The sequence below is a fragment of the Lepisosteus oculatus genome, chromosome 1 (genome assembly GCF_040954835.1).
Source record: "Lepisosteus oculatus isolate fLepOcu1 chromosome 1, fLepOcu1.hap2, whole genome shotgun sequence".
In the NCBI taxonomy this organism is placed as follows: domain Eukaryota; kingdom Metazoa; phylum Chordata; class Actinopteri; order Semionotiformes; family Lepisosteidae; genus Lepisosteus; species Lepisosteus oculatus.
This window is the reverse complement of record NC_090696.1, coordinates 65909082-65928059: the sequence shown is the minus strand read 5'-3', so window position 1 is coordinate 65928059 and position 18978 is coordinate 65909082. Positions and strand designations below refer to the sequence as shown.

Genomic DNA, 18978 nt, shown 5'->3' with positions numbered 1-18978 from the left:
CCATGCGTGGTGGGGAGGCCCTCCTCTCGCAAATTGGGCAATAATCACGCGCAACACCAAAAGCATATCTCCCATCAGCTTAAATGCTGACTCGCTTCCCAGGAGCCTCCTCTGGGGCTCTTTGAGGGCCATGAACTCTGCCACCTGTGCTCCAGCCCCACTGAGAGCTCTTCATCTCATCACCTTGAGTAACCCTGTCTGTTGCTCTCCTTCCACATAATAACTTGACCCGACTACCTCTGGCTCCAGCTTCGGATCTCTCAGTGGCAAGGGGCTGAGGAGGCCTGCTTGTCTAACCTTGCCACGCACTCATGCGGTTCTCCTGTCTCCAGAATAAAACAGGTACTCAGATCCTCAATACCCCTCGATCTAGCAGCCATGCTTCCCATTTTGCTCCTCTCGTGTCTGAGATAGACTTGATTGCTTTGTTACTTAGTTACTTCAAAAGGGACTTTGCTTCTGTCTTGGATTACCCGTTTGGATTTTCTCTTGGATTGTTCGCCCGGGTTTACTTTCCCTGGACACCTGCACCCCTTGGACACGACCCCTGTCTCCATGCCCTCTCCTGCATGACTTTTTCCCCAGTGTTACCTCACAATTCCGGATCGTGTCGTCTGCATAGGGCCTGGAAAGAACTGTTCGCGACACTTTTACCCCTTAAAGTACTTTGAAAAGATGCTTTTAAAGGTGTTTTATAAATGACGTTTATTAATATTATTATTTTGTTAGTACTGTACTTTCCATCCATCTCCACTTTGTCACTCATGTTCAAAAAGCTCAAAAGCTCTACCTTGTCACTCCTGGAGCATCCTGTTTCTGACATCAGCTGATGACAGAGTGAAGCTGAACAGCTTTAATTCAGCACCAGGAGACCATCCTCTCACTGAATTACTGTATATGTAAAGAGAGTGCTCTGCAAAACAAAGAATTAAAGGGGTTTATGGGGACACGTCTGCAGGAGTGTGAGGAAAGTTATTTCTTTAGGACTGGCAGAGCTTTGATACTCAGACATTATTCTGTTTTGCAACATACAAAGAGTTGGAGATGTATGTAAAAGAAATTTAATAAGGGGGACTTGAGAGTGAAACTAGAATAAACTGCCCAAAACAACAGGTCCCCAAGTCCTCCATGAACTCTGCTTCTGCCCAAAGCATTCCAAGTGCCGTTACTTAGCAACCTACAGTAGATAGTGGCCCACTACTTCAGCATTTATTTCTCCAGAGTGCCACGAGCAGTTTCACTCACAGCCTCCTCTCCCTCTCACAAGCCTGTCTTTCCCTTTAAATCTCCATAGACCTGTCTCTCCCTCAGTGCCTGTCAATTGGAGCCTCACAAACCCTCTCCAACCACATGTTAAACCCTTTCAAAGTAATTTAGTTTGTTGTTAGAACATCAATTACTGTATGAATTTATTTTTAATGTGCCATTTTTATTCTAAAGAATATTGATGCACATATGCAGTGACACAGCTACAACAGCTTGTGTCTAATTACAAACTGTAACTAACTCGGATAAATGCAGCACCAAAAATAATGATTCTGCAATTACTAATTGTAATTTGCAAGCATCTTTAAAAGTTCCAAGCCTGTTAAATGCTAGGTTATTTGACACGCATCAGTTGGCTGTAATCAAAAGTTGTGTGGAATTTCAAGATTATTTACTGTAGCTGATTATTAATGTACTGTAACACTTTTTCCCCTTCTGTGTGGGACAATATCTTCTTATCATCAGTTTGTTCTAGACTCCCTCAGCTTGGCACAAAAATGTGCCTCATTTTCTCAGTTTCACTTCCCCTTAGTTTTCATCTGAGTTTGTCTTTCACTGTTAATTTTGAAGACTCTTATTGAGCTGAAAGGATTTTGAACACTTGAATTAGGTCTCAACAAAAATCTTCCCAATCAAGGCTAAAAAGATTAATCTCTTTTAGCCTGTCAGACAATAAAGTTACTTTAAGCTCAACAATGTACTGTACATAATTGTTCTTTGCTGGACTAATAAAACAGCTGCAGTATCTTTTATGTTAAGAAGTCACCAAAATTGTACCCAATATTCTTAATGAGTTCTTACAAGTCTGTAGTACAATTTAAACATAGCATTTTTTAATTTAAATGTTATGCTTAACTATATATTTCCTTTTTATTGCTTCCTCACATTACCCAGAAGGTGTAGTTAATGTCAACATAAACACTATTTTTCATAAGCTGGGTCTTCAAACTCAGTGCTTCCAGTTTTATATTTACAGTTTTGGTGCTTGCTACCCTATGTACCAGCATGTAATACTTTGCATTTGTCTACATTACACATAATCTGCTAGGTGATTGTCCAGTCTTGAATTTGATCTAAATTCTTCTACAGTGCTTGCTTTACCACCCTAATGATATCAACTGAAACCTGACCTCAATGTCTACTAATTTGATCAGAATCTACAATTCCAAAAATATTTAGCTTTAAGATTTCAAATTTTAACTTTACAATATGCCTCGGTGCTAATTTCTGCAGATCAACGGGGGGCATTTGATGTTTCATTTTTTCAGAAAGTTATTTTAAGTAAAAAAAGACTGAGAGATAAACAATAACAAGGTCCCTTGAGGGACAAAGAGCAAGCAGAGGGATGGCGAAGTACAAGGTAGTGTTTATGTGCGGTTAACTCCACTCCCATCCAGGTAATAAAATGAATGACTCAGTCCCTCCAGCACTCAAGAGCACTGCGACTCACAGCGAGTTTAGAAAAGTAGCAGCTCACAGAACCATCTCACGTTATTGCCTTCTTCATTCTTTTTCCTCCCAAGTATAGAAGATGGGGAGAAAAGGATACAATTTCAAGATGTTTCTCAAGAAAAACTGGCTTCTGCTCAGCACAGTGACGGCAGTGATGTTGGGTAAGTCTTTTTGTCCAACTTGTTTTTTTTAGCCAAGAAAAAATACAATATTTCTTGACCTATTTAATGGTTTAGACCTGAACATTTGTTCCTGTTATGAAAAGTAAACAATACGATTTTAAAACATTTCCCAAGCTAAAAAACATGGTGAGGCATATTCTAAATGCTGAGATTTGGATGCTGTGTTTAAATGTCAGGAATTTGCATAGTAAAATATGTGAGCAAAACAATTGTAGATAATTGGAGCTTGCTTCATTTAATATTCAGTTTTTCTGGGCAAGGTAGGCTGCTCTTGGGCTACACATTAAAATAAAGTCAGAAATACTGACCCGCAGAACAAGGCTTTCGTAATTTTGTACCATGGATGTGATGTATTATATACACCATCAGACATGTACTTTTGCTTTCACAGAAACTGTCCAACAGTTAAGACCAGCAATTTGTTTGTAAAAGTGTAAAAGAGAACACTAGCTGATTGTTTAAATAAATTAGAACTAGAGTTTGACAGTGAAGATGACTGATGTTGAGTTCCAAACCTTTTGCAGAGCACTTGGAGATCACAGGAGATTTTAGATCTGCTCTTGTCCTCCTATGTGATAAAGAGACACTTCCTAGGGTGATACCCTTTTAGGGAAGACTCTATTCTCTTGTTGGAGATGTGTAGGAATTTCAAAGCATTTAACTGAAATACAGAGTACTGCTGCTATTTACTATTTCACAAAACACGTCAATTTTAATCTCACTCATGGTTTTGTCATTTAAACAGTGATGTTTAACGGTTAAAAAATGGCACTGTCACACATGGCTGACTGTTGTAATATTACTGTATATCTGAGAGACCAAACAACTACACTATAAAGACAAAGTATGCTACAAGTTCAGTATGCTAGAATCAAAAAATAAAATACATCTCATTGATAGAATGATAGACTCTCAAGGAGAGGTATATTCTGGGCTTGTCCAGATAAGATGATCATTTGGGCAGGTGACTTAGGATTTACTCTTGTTCCTTTTGCAGGTATTGGATTGGGTGTCTTGGTGCGAGAATATGCTTCTTTCTCTCACCTGGATATTTACTACTTTGGGTTCCCTGGAGAGATCTTGATGCGAATGCTCAAATTAATCATCTTACCGCTCATTGCTTCCAGCGTCATATCAGGTATAAATATCACAGCACCCATAAACATGCCTCTGATTAGCCTTCCAGGCAAAGGAAGAGGGCACCTGGCAGCTTGTGTGTCACTGCTGTCTGTTCAGTTTAGACTTTGAAACGAGTGGGGGTTAATTCTATGCTGAAGAGTGAAAAGAATTAATGCTTCACTAGAAATGACAATAACCAAGTACTGAGTGTTTTAGTCACAATAAAATTTAACCTAAACTGCCTGGCAGAGGGCTAAACTCCTGACCACAGGGGGAGGAGGCTACTGTAGGTCCCAAGCAGAGTGCGGAGTGACTAAAGAGTACAGTATCTCTAAAGAGATAGGGTAGAAGCAGAATGCAAAAGACGTATGTGAGGGAGTGAGGGGATTAAGTGTAATATATATAATTGTAGGTGAGGAAATGACATAAGGAGTGATTACTGTTTACAGACAGCTGCGGCTGATTGATCTTGGTTATTGTCATCCCCCCACACTTTCATTATAAATACAATAATGGCTTGACTGTAGAGCTTCTTACCGGTGTATAAAATATAAAAGCTCTACTGCTTCTTTCGAGCGTCCTGCTGATGCAGCTCCCCACTCTACCCAGCTGTTGTTCAGCTAAATCGTAGTGCAATGTCAAAATAAAATGAGCGGCTGTGCCAATAATCTGTTACTCATATACTGTACTGGATGCTGCTCTTTAGTGGTGGATGAAGTGGATCTTATCTGGAAAATGCTTTGGGTCATTTAAAACCATTGCATTTTTATATATAACAGTTTAGATATCTAGTATATGTTAAATATCACCATTTCTGGTGATTTTGCAAGTATATATTAGAGTTAAATGAATCAAAATATTTTAGTACTTAATAACTGCAATATCACCTAAGACAGCAGAACTATTTCATTAAAAATTGAAAAATTCATGATTGAGTAACTTGTGTAGAGTCCAAATCACTTAATCCTGATTACCTAAGAGAACTATGCTAATTCTTTCAAAGAGAATTGAAATCAGCCGGTTTTTGGATCTGTAAGACCTTGAAAAAATAACTGATTGAAATTTACAACTGAGTAAAGAGCAGAAGATCAGAGAGGTATGGACAGTATTTAAGTGAAAGCATCAGAAAATCCATTAAATGAAAAATGAAATACATTGAATGCTGCAAAACAGTGTGAAAATGTGAGTATAAGCCATCGGGACACCTGCTGAAAACAACAAAGTAGCACAAAAAATAATTATTGCAAGATGATGTGTTTTCTGGCACAAAAGAAGCAATGTAGGATGACCAGCCAAAACTGATTGTGAAGGAGGATGAGGAATTTGACACAAAGCCATGCAAGGGTAGGTGTACAAGGAAAGAGGATGCACAAAAATTACAAATATAATTTATGTTAAAGCATGAAAAAGTTATATTTTATAATGAAGTCTCTCAACTGAAATTTAAAAAAGCAACTGAATATAAAAATAAACTGAAATTGGAAACACTATCTGCTTGCTGTCATCTCCAACTTTATCACCAAAAGGCTTTAAAGAAAATCGTGCGTCTCTCTGAGCACAAGAAGAGAACAAGACTATCGCACAGGTAAGGGTGAGGAAACAATGAGAAATGGCAGGAATCCTATGACCAAACCACTCATCAGAGCTGCATACAGTAGCTCCACTACAGTCTATGTGGCCACTTACAATGAGTGGGTCGTCACTCATTGACACCACTACAAGCTGGCTGAAGAGTTCAAGCAGGTATCTGCGTCAGCATGCGTAGGCTGCAAAGGAACAAGTAAAGGTTTATTCCATGCTGAAAACAGAGGAAAAGAAACATAACGTATCACCTGTGGAGCCTGCTTCGGATGACACCCGAACGCAGTGTTTCTTTTCTTCTTCAGCATGGAATAAACCTTTACTTGTTCCATCACGACAAGCCAGCAGGTACTCCAGAAGTGTGGCTCAAAACTGACCTGGGCCAGGGTGATGATTCTCAGTCTTGTCCCTATTAGTTGTCTTCCAAGTCCAAAGTCTCCTGCTGACATGACCCATCTCAAATAAGCGTCCAAATTGAAGAGCACAACCTGTGTTTGGTACTATGACCTGGTGCCTTTACTAAGTGATCCACTCTTGCTTTTCAAAATCCCCACATTCTGGGGAGACAGAGAAAGAAAGTTATTGCATGCACATATGATTGCATTTAAAAGTTATTGCATACCCAAATTATTGCATTAAAACTGGCATACATGGAAAGTGTATGGAATAATTCTTTGAATGAACAGAACTTTGAAAACTTGTTTTATAGACCAGGTCTTTGTGTGGAAAAATTATGTGAAAATATGGATTTTTTTTTTCTGCTTTGCATTTGAAAAAAACACATTTTTATATATAAATAAGACTGCCTAGTTCACAAGTTAATAAAGTCTCTTGTCCACAATGAAGTGAAAAATCTACAGTATGTGCAAAATGAACGCCGATGGAATAAGTTATCTGCATATGTCATTTTCAGACTCTTGTATAATTTTAGTGCTGTTACAGTCATTAAAGGGCAATTGTGTAAGCCAATCGGCCTTTTCTCTGGATATTGACAACACCCTTGTTATTTCTGCAGGTGTGGCATCTCTGGATGTAGGGCTTTCCACCAAAATTGGTTTACGTGCTATCACATATTACTTATCTACAACAATTCTCGCTGTCATCCTGGGTAGGATTTTTACATTATTTCCCTCCACTCTTGCCTAGCATCCAGGTTTTTCTCTGGCCTCAGGTTCCTGTAGAGTCCCCATGTTATCCTGATGATCCCATTTATCTGGATCTTGGGAAGAATCATAGTCAGGATGTCACCAGATTTGTCTGTGTTACATGAATACTAACTCAGTATTAGGTCCTTAGCACACTTGTGATTTTCTAAAACGGCTACTAAATTATTTAGCTGATTTCAGAATTAGACAACTACAGTAGTTCGTTTAATATTGCAACAAATATACAGATACCAAAATGTTTGATTATTTAAATACATGCAATTAAAAGGGGATTCAAACACATTTATAGAGTTGTAGCTATGCTGTATTGAAATAACATCAAAATATAATATTATACTAAACTGAAGAGACTCCTTTAGTCTTTTCAGTCTTCAGTCTTTTCAGTGTAATGAAAAGTTTAAGATAAATTACTTTAACAAAGTAGTGCATTGAATTTAATGAATATTCACTTGGTTTGGTTTTGAATTTACAGTTTTCTAGCTTCAGGCCTACATATCTTTGTAAAACTGTAAGAAACTTGGAAATATGATATCTTAAAGTAATGTTAAAGTATTTAATTGTTTATTTCAATGTAATACATTAATGTAATTAGAATTGTTAATTTACGAAATTAACAAAAAAGCTATTAAGAAAGAATATCAATTTTTCCATCCATCCATTTTCCAATTGCTTCTCCCAATTCACAGGAGAGCCGAAGCCTATCTTGGCAAGCAATGGACAAAAGGCAGGGTACACACTGGACAGGACACCTGTCCATTGCAGGCCAGACACAGACATAAACACAGGCACAAACACATACAGGGCCAATTTTCCCAGAAGCCAATTAACCTACCAGTATGTTTTAGGACTGTAGAGGAAACCAGAGCACCCAGAGGGTGAATGCCTAGGCTATCACAGGGATAACATACAAACTCCACACAGATAGCACCCCAGATCCTGAATTGAACTCAGGGACCCAGCAAGGCAGCTACTGTATGCTAACTGCTGTACCAACTTGCCACAAGAAAGAAAATAAATTATTAAAATGTATCACTAAGGGGTATATTGCTAAACATACTGTACAGTATATTGCATTTAATGTTATTACTGCATTTACACAATAAATATTCAGTTACAATAATGGTATAGATATAAGCACTGTACTGTATTTCTCATTTGTTGAAATTAATTGGTATTTAATTTCAAGCAAAGTTGTTGGGCTTTCCATCATTTCAACATTGCCAAGCAAATATTGGAAATATCGACAGATATAAACAACTTAGATAATGAAGTACCTGTGAAATGTCTTAGGGTCTTCCAAGCTCAGAATAAACAGCATTACAGTATGTATTTCAAACTGAGATATGTTTTGACAGTTTCACATACTTTACAGGAATTGTGCTGGTGATGACAATTAAGCCTGGAGTTTCTCAAAAGTCAGAGGACAATGACAACAAATCTGTTCATGAGATCACTACATTGGATGCAATATTGGACCTTCTCAGGTAAGAATCCTTTTGTTGCAGCTTATTCTCTCCTTAATGAATGCAGAATAAATAATGCATGACATTTCCAAATAATTTCATGTTATTAAGACAAAACTGTACAATCTGCTCTTATCCACAGGAATATGTTTCCAGAAAATCTTATTCAGACTTGTTTTCAACAGGTAAGGCACTTTCTAATGCCTCATTTGCTATTTTTGCTGTAATTTAACAATAAGTATCAAAACTTCCTTCAAAAATTCCAAAAACTCTTGAAACAGCTTTTGGTTTAAAATGTTACACATCAACCTAAAATATCTGCACAAACTGATGTCACAGCATTTTATAAAGTTGTGTATATACAGTAACCTTTCCACCTCTTTGCTGTGTGCTGCAAGACCATTTATTTTAATATAACAGCTTTACCAAATTTAACCACTGTGAAATTCAAGTAAAGCAAAGGAAAGCGCCAAACACTGTGCTAGGTGACAGATGCTGAGCTCCTGATATCTAAATTTTTAGCTTTGTTATTTCAGTACAAGACACACCGCAAAGAACTTGAAAAGCCTCCAGATAAACCTGAGCAAAACACCACCCCTGGTTCTCCAGTGACCGCTGTCATGACAACTGCTGTGCGAGAGGTAAAGTCTTTCAAGGCCTCTGGAGACATCTAGAGCACCCAAGTGTCCTTCAAACACAGAGCAGTGTTAGAAAAACAGATGCTGCATGTTATGGATGCGACTTGCTTACTCCACCATCATGGGAAAATGAGCTATATTCACTTGATGTCCTGTCATTCTTCTACCTATTCATTCACGTTCACATTGAGGGAACCTAACACAGCATGATAATACAAATGTCTTGTGGTTTGTCAAAATCTCATGAAAGACGTTTCTTACTGATGTGTCTCCATGTAGAAAGGCTGCTGGATTTGTGGTTTTTATTCCTTCATTTAGCTGAAAATTAATGTCCAAAGTGAAACATAAACCAATGTTTACCCTAAGCAAAATGCCAAATGTAATAAAGAAGACAATAGTAAGTCTGTGGTGCCTTGTTTTCGGTTTTTCGACTTTTCAGAACATGACCGAGGACTACACAATAGTGGGACAGTACTCCAATGGAATTAATGTCTTGGGTCTCATTGTCTTCTGCCTGGTCTTTGGGAGCATCATTGGTCAAATGGGAGAGAGAGGACGAATTCTGCGTGAACTTTTCGAAGCAATAAATGAAGCAACTATGAAAATAGTTAAAATCATTATGTGGTATGAGATTTTGAATATTTGTCATTTTTGGCATCTAAAGGAAAGTAGACAAACCTAATAGATTCCTCTGGAGCTTTACTTTCGATACTGAGTCCTGGGTGAGCTTTACATAAAATACTTTCCCTTTATGAATTTTATATTCTATTCCATTAAAATCCATAATTGCTTTTGTTCCTGTATTTGCAGCTACATGCCTTTTGGAATCATGTTCTTAATTGCTGGCAAGATCATTGAAGTTGATGACTGGGATATTTTCCGAAAGCTTGGACTCTACATGGTGACTGTGCTTTGTGGGTGAGCTACTGTTGTTTGTGCAGTAAATCTAAATGTTAAAAGGTCTGCTGACATAGGAATCCATTGAGATGGCATACCTGTAATTGTCTGCTGCAAGGTGCTGTTCAACCAACGAGCCAACAACCACCCACCCAACCTACCAATCACCCAACCTACAGGACCATCTATCTATCTATCTATCTATCTATCTATCTATCTATCTATCTATCTATCTATCTATCTATCTATCTATCTATCTATCTATCTATCTATCTATCTATCTATCTATCTATCTATCTATCTGTCTGTCTGTCTGTCTGTCTGTCTGTCTGTCTGTCTGTCTGTCTGTCTGTCTGTCTGTCTGTCTGGCTGTCTGTCTGTCTGGCTATCTCTCTCAAACAATTGTTGTCCATTCATGCAATGGGTTCCTGGTAAATTAATCAGAATGGATCACGAGCAGTTTCTGCAAAGTCCAGGTTTAAGTGTCTTCCATGGTCTTCATGGTGTTCCTTGAGAGAATGTGTTTTATTAGATCAGAATGACGCACAGATCAAGCAGCAGAGATTTAGAACTGTCAATGCGGTCAGGGGATGTACTGTAACTGAATCTGACATCACACAATTCAGCTCCTGTGTTTAAGTGATAGATAGTTGCTTAGAGGCTGGATGAGTTGGCACACTGAGGAAAAATCAAAACTGCGGCGTGGAAGCATTGCAGATCACATTATTATACAGTATTGAAATCCACGCTCCCCACACAAACACATTCATACAACACTGTAATTTTAAATAAATGTTTTGACATACCAGTGCTTGGCGTGGGTGGTTGCTGTGCCCTTTATTGCGTCAGATTTGAGCATTTCTGTCATGCTACTATTCAGACAACACGTTACTGGACAGTATAGCTGTTCTGATAGAATAAAAAAAATACAATTACATCTGTACTGTTACTTGATTTTACAGTTGACTGCAATGCAATTTTCAAAAATGTTAAACAGAGCTACACAATGAGGTCTGACCTAAATACAAAGGGCTAAAAATGGGCTCAATTGTGAACACAAAATCCTTAACTTGTGTTGTTTGAAAACTGAAATTGGATTTAAGATCACTTTATTGGCCATATACAATTTCTTGTATTGGAAATTTGTCTTTTCACACACCCCAACTTGCTCTCTATGAGATACACAGACAGGGAGAAAAGCTTGGGGTCAGAACGCAGGGTCAGACATTTGTATACGGTGCCCCTAGAGCAGTTGGGGTTAAGGTTCTCGATCAGGTGCCCAAAGTAGGATTTGGATTCCTCTGCCGGCCGCAGGATACAATCCAGTAACCTTCCAGCCACAGGTGCAGATCCTTAGCCACAGAGCCACCACACCACCCCTTTCTAGCTGGGTCTGACAAAACTGGCATTGCGAGATATTTTGCTGGGCATTTGAAGAAGCAGAAGAAACCTTCATACAGTGTATGTGCTGTTACCTTGAGGAATATTAGAGCGGTATCATCTTAGATTCTGTCACAGCTGCACAAGCTCTTATCTTGTGACAGGGCTGTTGAAAGTAACAGATCATAACATGATGCTAAATACAGCTTAGCTTTTCAAAACAGGATCTTGGTTCACTTTTACCAAATATAGAACTCTTAATTTGCAGTTTATAAATGGGAATTATAATTGCCCTATCAAAGCATAGCTCTTCTCTGCTGTTTGCTAAATGCAGTCATATTTGATTTGTAGGTGCACTGATATTTTATTGAATGGATATGAAAAAGGTCAAATGATTATGCTGATTAGCTGATATGTCATCAACAAGATTGATCAGCAGGGTGCCTATAGTAAAAAGTAACCGGGTAGTAGTGTGTTTGGTCACCACTGGAAACAATACAAGCTGTACATGTGCGATGAATGATTTGATTCAGGATACAGACGTTCATGCTTGATCTTTCCCTTGATGGCTTGGCTGTACACAACAATTTATTGTAATATGATTCTTTGGATGCTCAGTATACAGTATCTGTCTGTCAAATATCATAATGAAATGGTTCAGTACGGTATGTATCTATTCGGTATTTGTCATTTTTCCATGACAATTGCTGTCTTTCATGGAACCTTATTTTTTTCATTCATCTTGGTTTTACTGACACCATCAAGTGTATTTAACTACAAAGATTGCCTATTCCCCGTTTCTTAAAAGAAATCGTGAAGTAATTTTAAATAGGGGCTGAAATGATTAGTTTTCCTGTTAAGTGAATTTCATTCATTGAATGAGAGCAAATGCAGCTATACTCAACATTTCCTCTTTGTCATCTCCAGATTTGCTATTCACGGTATTGTGTGCCTCCCACTGTTGTATTTCATTATCGTGAGGAAAAACCCATTCACATTCATGCTGGGGATGGCCCAGGCTCTGGTGACTGCACTTATGATCTCCTCCAGGTAGGTAAATCATATCAAGCCACATCTCATAAGACCAGGGTCTGGATTGGTTCAACTTGAGTAAAGTACCTCATGCATGATCCAGGAGTTATGAGTCCGGAGAGTTACTGACTGCACTACACTACCGCAATCATTTATAACAAAAAAAACTTTCTATCTTAAGTCAGTACTAGAGGTAAGAAGTAAATAGTCAAAATAACTAATTTATTCATTGTAATAACTGTCTGTTTAACTTTAATTTATTTATTTCAAGATTTGTCTGTTAAACTTTAATTCATGTCTATGTTACGGTACATTTGTCTATGACACCTTTTCCAAGTTAATGGAGCACTCATTAGTCCAGACAAGTGGTTGTTCAGATGCCTTATGAAAGTAAACTAAATCAGGAAAGAGCTTATATTGGATTATGTTGCAGCTCAAGAAAATATTGTAAAATCGAGCTCAGTTGGTCTTTGGTTGATAATTGATCTGAGGGTCTTAATCAGCTGTTTCTTGAAAGAAAGTAATGATATGGACTACATGAACATGACCACATAGCTTGTTATAAACTCTCATAATCCTTTGTGGAAAGCTCTCTGTTTTAACTGCCCTTTCCTTCAGTTTATATTTGTGCCTTTGGTTTGTATTGTATGGTTAATTCTGAAACTGCTGTGTTGACTTTGCCAAGGTCTTCTCTCTTCAAAATTAATTTATTTTTCAAATGATCAAACTAGAACATTCCTTTTAGTCTGGGAAAGTTCGTGGTTGCTCTTCTTTGGACTAGCAATATATTTCTTGGCTTTCTTGTATCATGATGACCTGAACCTGCACACCTGAGTACAGTATATCCTAACATTAATTTACCATTTTATTGTTATTTTCTGTTTCTAGAAGATAAAAAATTGTCAACATAAACCTAATTATATTTCACAGGTAGCTTTTTGAAAGTTTAGTGTTTCTTAAATATGTGTTTTGTTCACTGCAAGAAACACTACACTACACAAGAAAATCTGACCAGTCCTTAATACTGTATAAATATTTCCGTACTCATTGCAGCTTCTATAGTTTTTGTTAATCCAACTATTTTGTATAATCTGTAAACTTGATTTGAAAGTCTTTTCTAGCTATGCCATTATCTAGAGCATTGATATCCATCACAGACAACAATGGTTCTAAAGCAGATTCTTGTGATACTGCACTCTTTACATCAAGAGTTTGAGCACATGCCCCTTATCTATAAGCTTTTTTTAATTGTACACCATTTCCTATATGTTAACAAAGCAAATCGAAATGCATCAATTATCTTGAATGCCTGCTGCCTGCATTTGGAGAATTAATCTTTTTTATTATGAACTTTATTTAAAAACGTTTCTGAAAGTGTTATTGTAAAATATCATATTCTTTGTTCTATATATCTCTTATTCTTCTGATTTCTTGGTCCAAAAAACTCTAACAAGTTCATTAGAAATGTAACAGACAAGATCTCCCTTTTTAAATCCATGCTGACAATCCCAGAGAGTCTTACTGCCACACAGATAGTCCTCTAGTTTAGTTATAATTGTTGTGTACATAATTTTGCATTCAGTAGAAGTAAGATGTATTGGTCTACAAAAAGGTGCTGCATTAACAGTTTTACAGTTGGTGGGTACGGCCGTGTGCTGCCACGCATCACAGGTTTAAAGACCATATTTAAAGTGTATGTTTAACAGGTTTAATGTTCTTTTCCACACTCATCTAGTGAAATTCTTTCGCCATTTTGCTGATGAGAAAAAGATAATATTTTTCTCTACAGCTGCTTAAATGCTGTCACCTTGTCTACCTACAATTTTCACCTCAGTTTTGTCTGTGACACTTTAACTTGAGAGCTACAGTAGTTCCTAACAATTATCAAGCTGTCTCACATGCAATAATTGCCATATGGCTAACAACGTTGCCCCTAATTCTCCTTTAACTTAGCTTGTATTTTCCTTTGGCCTTTTTCAACTACATTAACTCTGAAATGTTTTAACCTTTAATTTGTCATTAAAGGTTATATTGTCATATGACAATATATAAACTATAAATTCAATAAAATAAAACATTACTAACCTTGATATGGCCTTAAGCCTATGTTTCAAAGAAACTGTTCTCCATTTTTTCAAAGAAATGTTCTTCATTTTCACGGTGCATGGTTTAATCTCCAGCTCTGCAACTTTGCCTGTGACTATTCGGTGTGCGGAAGAAAACAACAAAATTGACAAGAGAATCACACAGTTTATGCTGCCAATAGGAGCCACTGTCAACATGGATGGGAGTGCTCTCTACGAAGCTGTGGCCGCTATATTTGTTGCACAAATGAATGACTACACACTGGATGTTGGTAAAATCATAACTATCAGGTGCGTCAATGACATTTTCAGTTATTATATATCGACTTCAGTTTCTTCAGTACTGTTTTGGCTGCTTGCTTGCTACACGAAATGGGTTTTGGCAATACAATATGTATTATGTTTGTAATATGTTAAGTCTTTGGCAATGAAGACACTGTTGTTCAGGGGCTTTGGAATGCCTTTTTTAAGCTTGCAAACTCATCACTGCAATCCTCTTACCAACACAAGAAGGACTACCAGCATACAGTACGTCATCCAAAATGTGCACTGTGCAACCTTTTCACATTGTGAATACGTAATGCCTCCAGTGAACTTATAACTGAACTCTCCCTGAGAGCAGTGCGAGCTCACAGGTGCCAGGCAAACTTACAGGGGCTTTATTGCTTTGAGTATTCCATTCACAGCCAGCTAATGACATAGCCCAGATTCAAAACCTCAGAACACCAATGCATGGACAATGGCTTGAATCTGATCAATAACCTTAACGAAGCATTACCAGGACTCCTCTTGTGTCAGAATAATTGGAATGTAGCTGGGAAAAGGAGTCATGAAATGAAACAACGAACAAAAGATTAATCATTAATCATGTAAGGAGTACTGTATGTCCACATTCTACATTTCCTGACAAAACCTGACATGACACTGTTCTTTCTTTGTGGAAAAAAAAATGTTACCAGAGTTACCCAACTCATAGATATGAATGTTACCCAATAGATATAATCTATTATATCATAGATATCATAGATATCATAGATATCAGGTGGTTTCCAGGAACAGTTTTATCTGAACTTCTGATGATTGTTGGAGACATTTATGATTGATGTAATAAATGTTAGCTTTACGTTTTTTAGCCTTTCTTGTTGTAAGCTGATTCCTCACAGTCTGTTTCTGTCATCAAGTTGATGGAGAATCTCTTACTTGTGTTTATGTTTAGTATAACATCAACATTAGCCAGCATTGGCGCAGCAGGAATTCCTTCTGCAGGCCCTGTTACCATTTTGATCGTCCTTTCTGCTGTGGGCTTACCAGCTGAAGATGTTATGATTATTTATACCATAGACTGGCTGGTGTAAGTTCTTTTTTCATTTTTTAAATTCATTTACAATACAATTTTGGCCACATGTATTGTCTTTTATGTACAGAAGATGCAGTTGCTTACAGTAAAAATGACCAAATCTTGTCAATGCCCAGGAGATATACTGTAGATGTTGGACATTGGTCAAAGGTAGATGCACATTGCATTGTTTCAAACATTGGAACATTACTGCAGATGGATTGCGTTTACAACGAGGCATGTTTACAATTCAAATTCAGGAAGAAAGCAATGTTAATGACATCCTTCTACAGTAAGTGCTAACTTAGTGACTTGTTACACTGCAACAATAACATTCAGTGGAAAAACATCCCAAAAGTTTGAGTAAGCTAGAACAGGTGTAAAAACATCTAGTTTAGAACATCAAGAAAACATTTGTATTATTTTCTCAGACAATCTGCTTTTTTATCTTAAATATAGTGGATACAGATCTGGGTATGATGCAGAACCATATTGTGTTGTATTGTGGATAAAAATGTGGAACATTTTTTCTCAGAAATCAGAATTGAATGGTGTAATGAATAAAGAAAAAAATAAAATGTAGGTTTACATAATGAATTTTCAGCATTTATTTTTCTGTATATAGTACTTGTTAATCTTCTTGTTACACAATGTTCAAACTTTTTCATGCCCTGTAGGTAATAGTGAAAATAACTGTCACTGTCCAAAGCAAAGAAAACAGTGATACAAACTTTCCCAGAATAATGAATGCATGTCATCTGACCAGATAAAAAGCAAATTTAAAGCAGAACCTACTTAATAATAGCAGGTTAATAAACCACCTTTGCAACTCTAGTTGTGTAACTATTGAAGATCACTAACACTTTGTATGTGCGGTTACTAGGGATAGTTACTATAATAAAAGTCAAAGGTGCTATTGCAGTATATACTGTATAAATACACTAGTCATACAGTATTTACATATTTCCTAAAACGGAGGAATCTGAAATATCTAGAGTGTTTGAAGTTGTGGATGTGGGACATACAGTAGAGAAAAGAGCTATCTGACAGCTGAACGTTCTCTTTTGTGCTGCTCTCACACGCTGTCTGTCTGTTTCAAACAGAGATCGCTTCCGGACTATGATCAATGTGCTCGGGGACGCCTTCGGAGCCGGCATAGTTCACGAACTCTCTGTGAAGGAGCTGGAAAGCAATGACCTTACTTCTGACAGGGAAACTGTCAGCCCTTTAGACACGGAACCGATGACAGATGACAATGAGTGTGAGAAAAAGTATTGCATTAATGAGGGCTTCTCTGCTGATAAAGATGACTCCCTGTTGCACACAGAGACTTCTCGGGTTTAGGGAAAGCAGAGAGCACAATTAGGACAACGTTATTGCCGTTAAATGTCTAATTCTGTACTCGATCATATAAGAATGAAGGTATTACTAAATTGTTTACCATGTGTTCTTTTAACCCAAGTTGTTAACATGAATGCTATCCCTGGGAAGCAATTTGGAAGGTGTTAATATGCAACTGTGTCTGACTCAAGCTGGACAATTTAGGTGTTTCAGTACATAAGGGCAGAATGGCTGTAAATATGAGGAGGCTGTTCATCTCATCTAACCTGTTTGGTTGTTAGTAACTAATTGATCCCAGGATCTCATCCAATCATTTTATCGGCTTTAAAGATATGGCTTCTGCTCTTACAACCTTTTGGGTAAAGCTGTGTCCAGTTTAAAATGCACTTACATATAGTGCTCACTTGTTTTCTCATGTTTGTTTTCCACTCTGCATTCTTAAGATATCTGATGTGTCCACTTTGCCATTGCCTTTGAAAATTTTGAATACTTGAATCAGGTCCCCTCTTAGTTTTCTGTGTCTAAAACTAGATTCAGTTCCTTAGACCAGTGTGGGACATTTCTATTTATCCTCAAATATACTGGTAGCTATACGGTAGCTATTCAATGCAGGAATGCCTTTTCTAAAAAGTAGTGATAAAAATTGAACACAGTATTCTAAATGAGAGCTTACTAGTGCATAATGCGATTTCAACATAACATCCCTAGATTTAAATTTTATTCTTCTTATTATATTGTCTATGTTTCGCTTGCCTTTTTAATTGATTCATCACATTGTCTTGAAGACACCGAAGTCATAAGTAGCTTCTTCTGTCTCAGGATTTCCCACTTACTGTACAGAAAAATGTCAGAAGAACTCACTTTTTTGAGCCCGTACTGAGTGTGTACCAGGATAGGACTTCTGCTTAACTTTTGAACATTGCCTGAAGAATCATTTGTGTTCTATAACTTTACACAACTAACTTGTGTTACATCGGAGAGTAACTATGAATCAACTATAAATGAATTATGATTATTAGACCTGAAATATTGGATTTAGAAAAAAAAAGCATAACTAGCTGGAATTCTTATTTTAATCCTTTAATTTACCTTTGAATTTGTCGCTTAAGAAACTACTGTAAGTTGGATCTAAATTACACAATGTAATTGAGGCTGGCAGTAGGTGTTCACAGAACTGGGTTTAAAGATGAAAGTGAGCTGAAGAGAGAAATACCATCTTTCTTGCTTCTGAGCCAGGATTCTGACAGGAAGCTGTTGGCAATCAAGGCACGACTGCTTTTTGAGGCTTTTAGAAACACAATTTATTATTGTAGGCCTTTTCTTATCCTCAGCAGTTTCATAACTTTAATTTATTCCCTTTCTTGTACTGTAGGTCAAAGGCGTACATTGAAAAGAATTTGAAGGACACAGAAAGTGTTGTAACAGTTCAAAAACTAATGAGAAGGAAATCAAGGCCAATCAAATTAAGTTCCTTTGTCTCTGTAAAGATTAGAAATATAGTGAGGGAGGGAGTTTTTTTCTGGGAAAAAATTGATTGTTTTAAAATTATTTTTGTACTGTTTCTTTTCCCCAAAATAAAATTGATCACAAAAACATTCCTTTTTCCTTTGTCCAGTTCTCTGTGTATTATGTGTATTCTGTCTACATCTCAGGAATATTAACAGTAAGGGCTTTGGTTTCAAGGAAAAATCAGATTTATCTGTTACAGATAACACTCAGACACCACACCAAGCCAGTGTGATACCCATCCTTGCACAAAGTGGCAAACTATCCAAAATCACAATGACATTGTCTGTTTCCAATACATTGAAATTCTTCAGTCTCTTGCTGACTACATACAGTATCTCTCTCAGTTTGTCCAGCCTGATGTTCTTTTATCTTTTCTCAATCTTTTATCAAGCTGTCTTTGCGTATTCACTGATTCTCCTTTTATTAAGTTTTCTGTATTTTCTTCTGATTCCAATCATATATCGTTCCATGTGAACTATTTCACAAGTTTCACAAGTAGGTGTCATGATCTGCACTACTATTTGTCACACCC

General features: G+C 37.2%; 1 protein-coding gene across 2 annotated transcripts; it reads left to right on the top strand.

Moving 5' to 3' along the window:
• Positions 1-2620: 2620 nt before the first annotated feature.
• On the top strand, positions 2621-18532 carry LOC102691675 (excitatory amino acid transporter 3-like). Of its 2 annotated transcripts, XM_006630017.3 has the most exons (12): positions 2622-2879; positions 3898-4038; positions 6616-6708; positions 8139-8250; positions 8372-8414; positions 8766-8870; positions 9307-9491; positions 9678-9785; positions 12072-12194; positions 14357-14551; positions 15477-15611; positions 16700-18532. In XM_006630017.3, the coding sequence occupies exons 1-12, from the start codon at positions 2798-2800 to the stop codon at positions 16938-16940; spliced, it is 1563 nt and encodes a 520-aa protein (XP_006630080.1). In that variant the 5' UTR covers positions 2622-2797; the 3' UTR covers positions 16941-18532. The 2 variants fall into 2 exon arrangements, with proteins under 2 accessions (XP_015200867.1, XP_006630080.1); XM_015345381.2 differs by lacking the exon at positions 15477-15611 and having other exon boundaries at positions 2621-2879.
• The last annotated feature ends 446 nt before the right edge of the window (positions 18533-18978 follow it).

Bases quoted from the DNA above. Each gene is read 5' to 3' on its own strand.
- LOC102691675 (XM_006630017.3), top strand. From the start codon at position 2,798: ATGGGGAGAAAAGGATACAATTTCAAGATGTTTCTCAAGAAAAACTGG. The intron at 8,871-9,306 runs GTAAAGTCTTTC...TCGACTTTTCAG, and splicing joins TGACAACTGCTGTGCGAGAG to AACATGACCGAGGACTACAC. The intron at 9,786-12,071 runs GTGAGCTACTGT...TGTCATCTCCAG, and splicing joins ATGGTGACTGTGCTTTGTGG to ATTTGCTATTCACGGTATTG.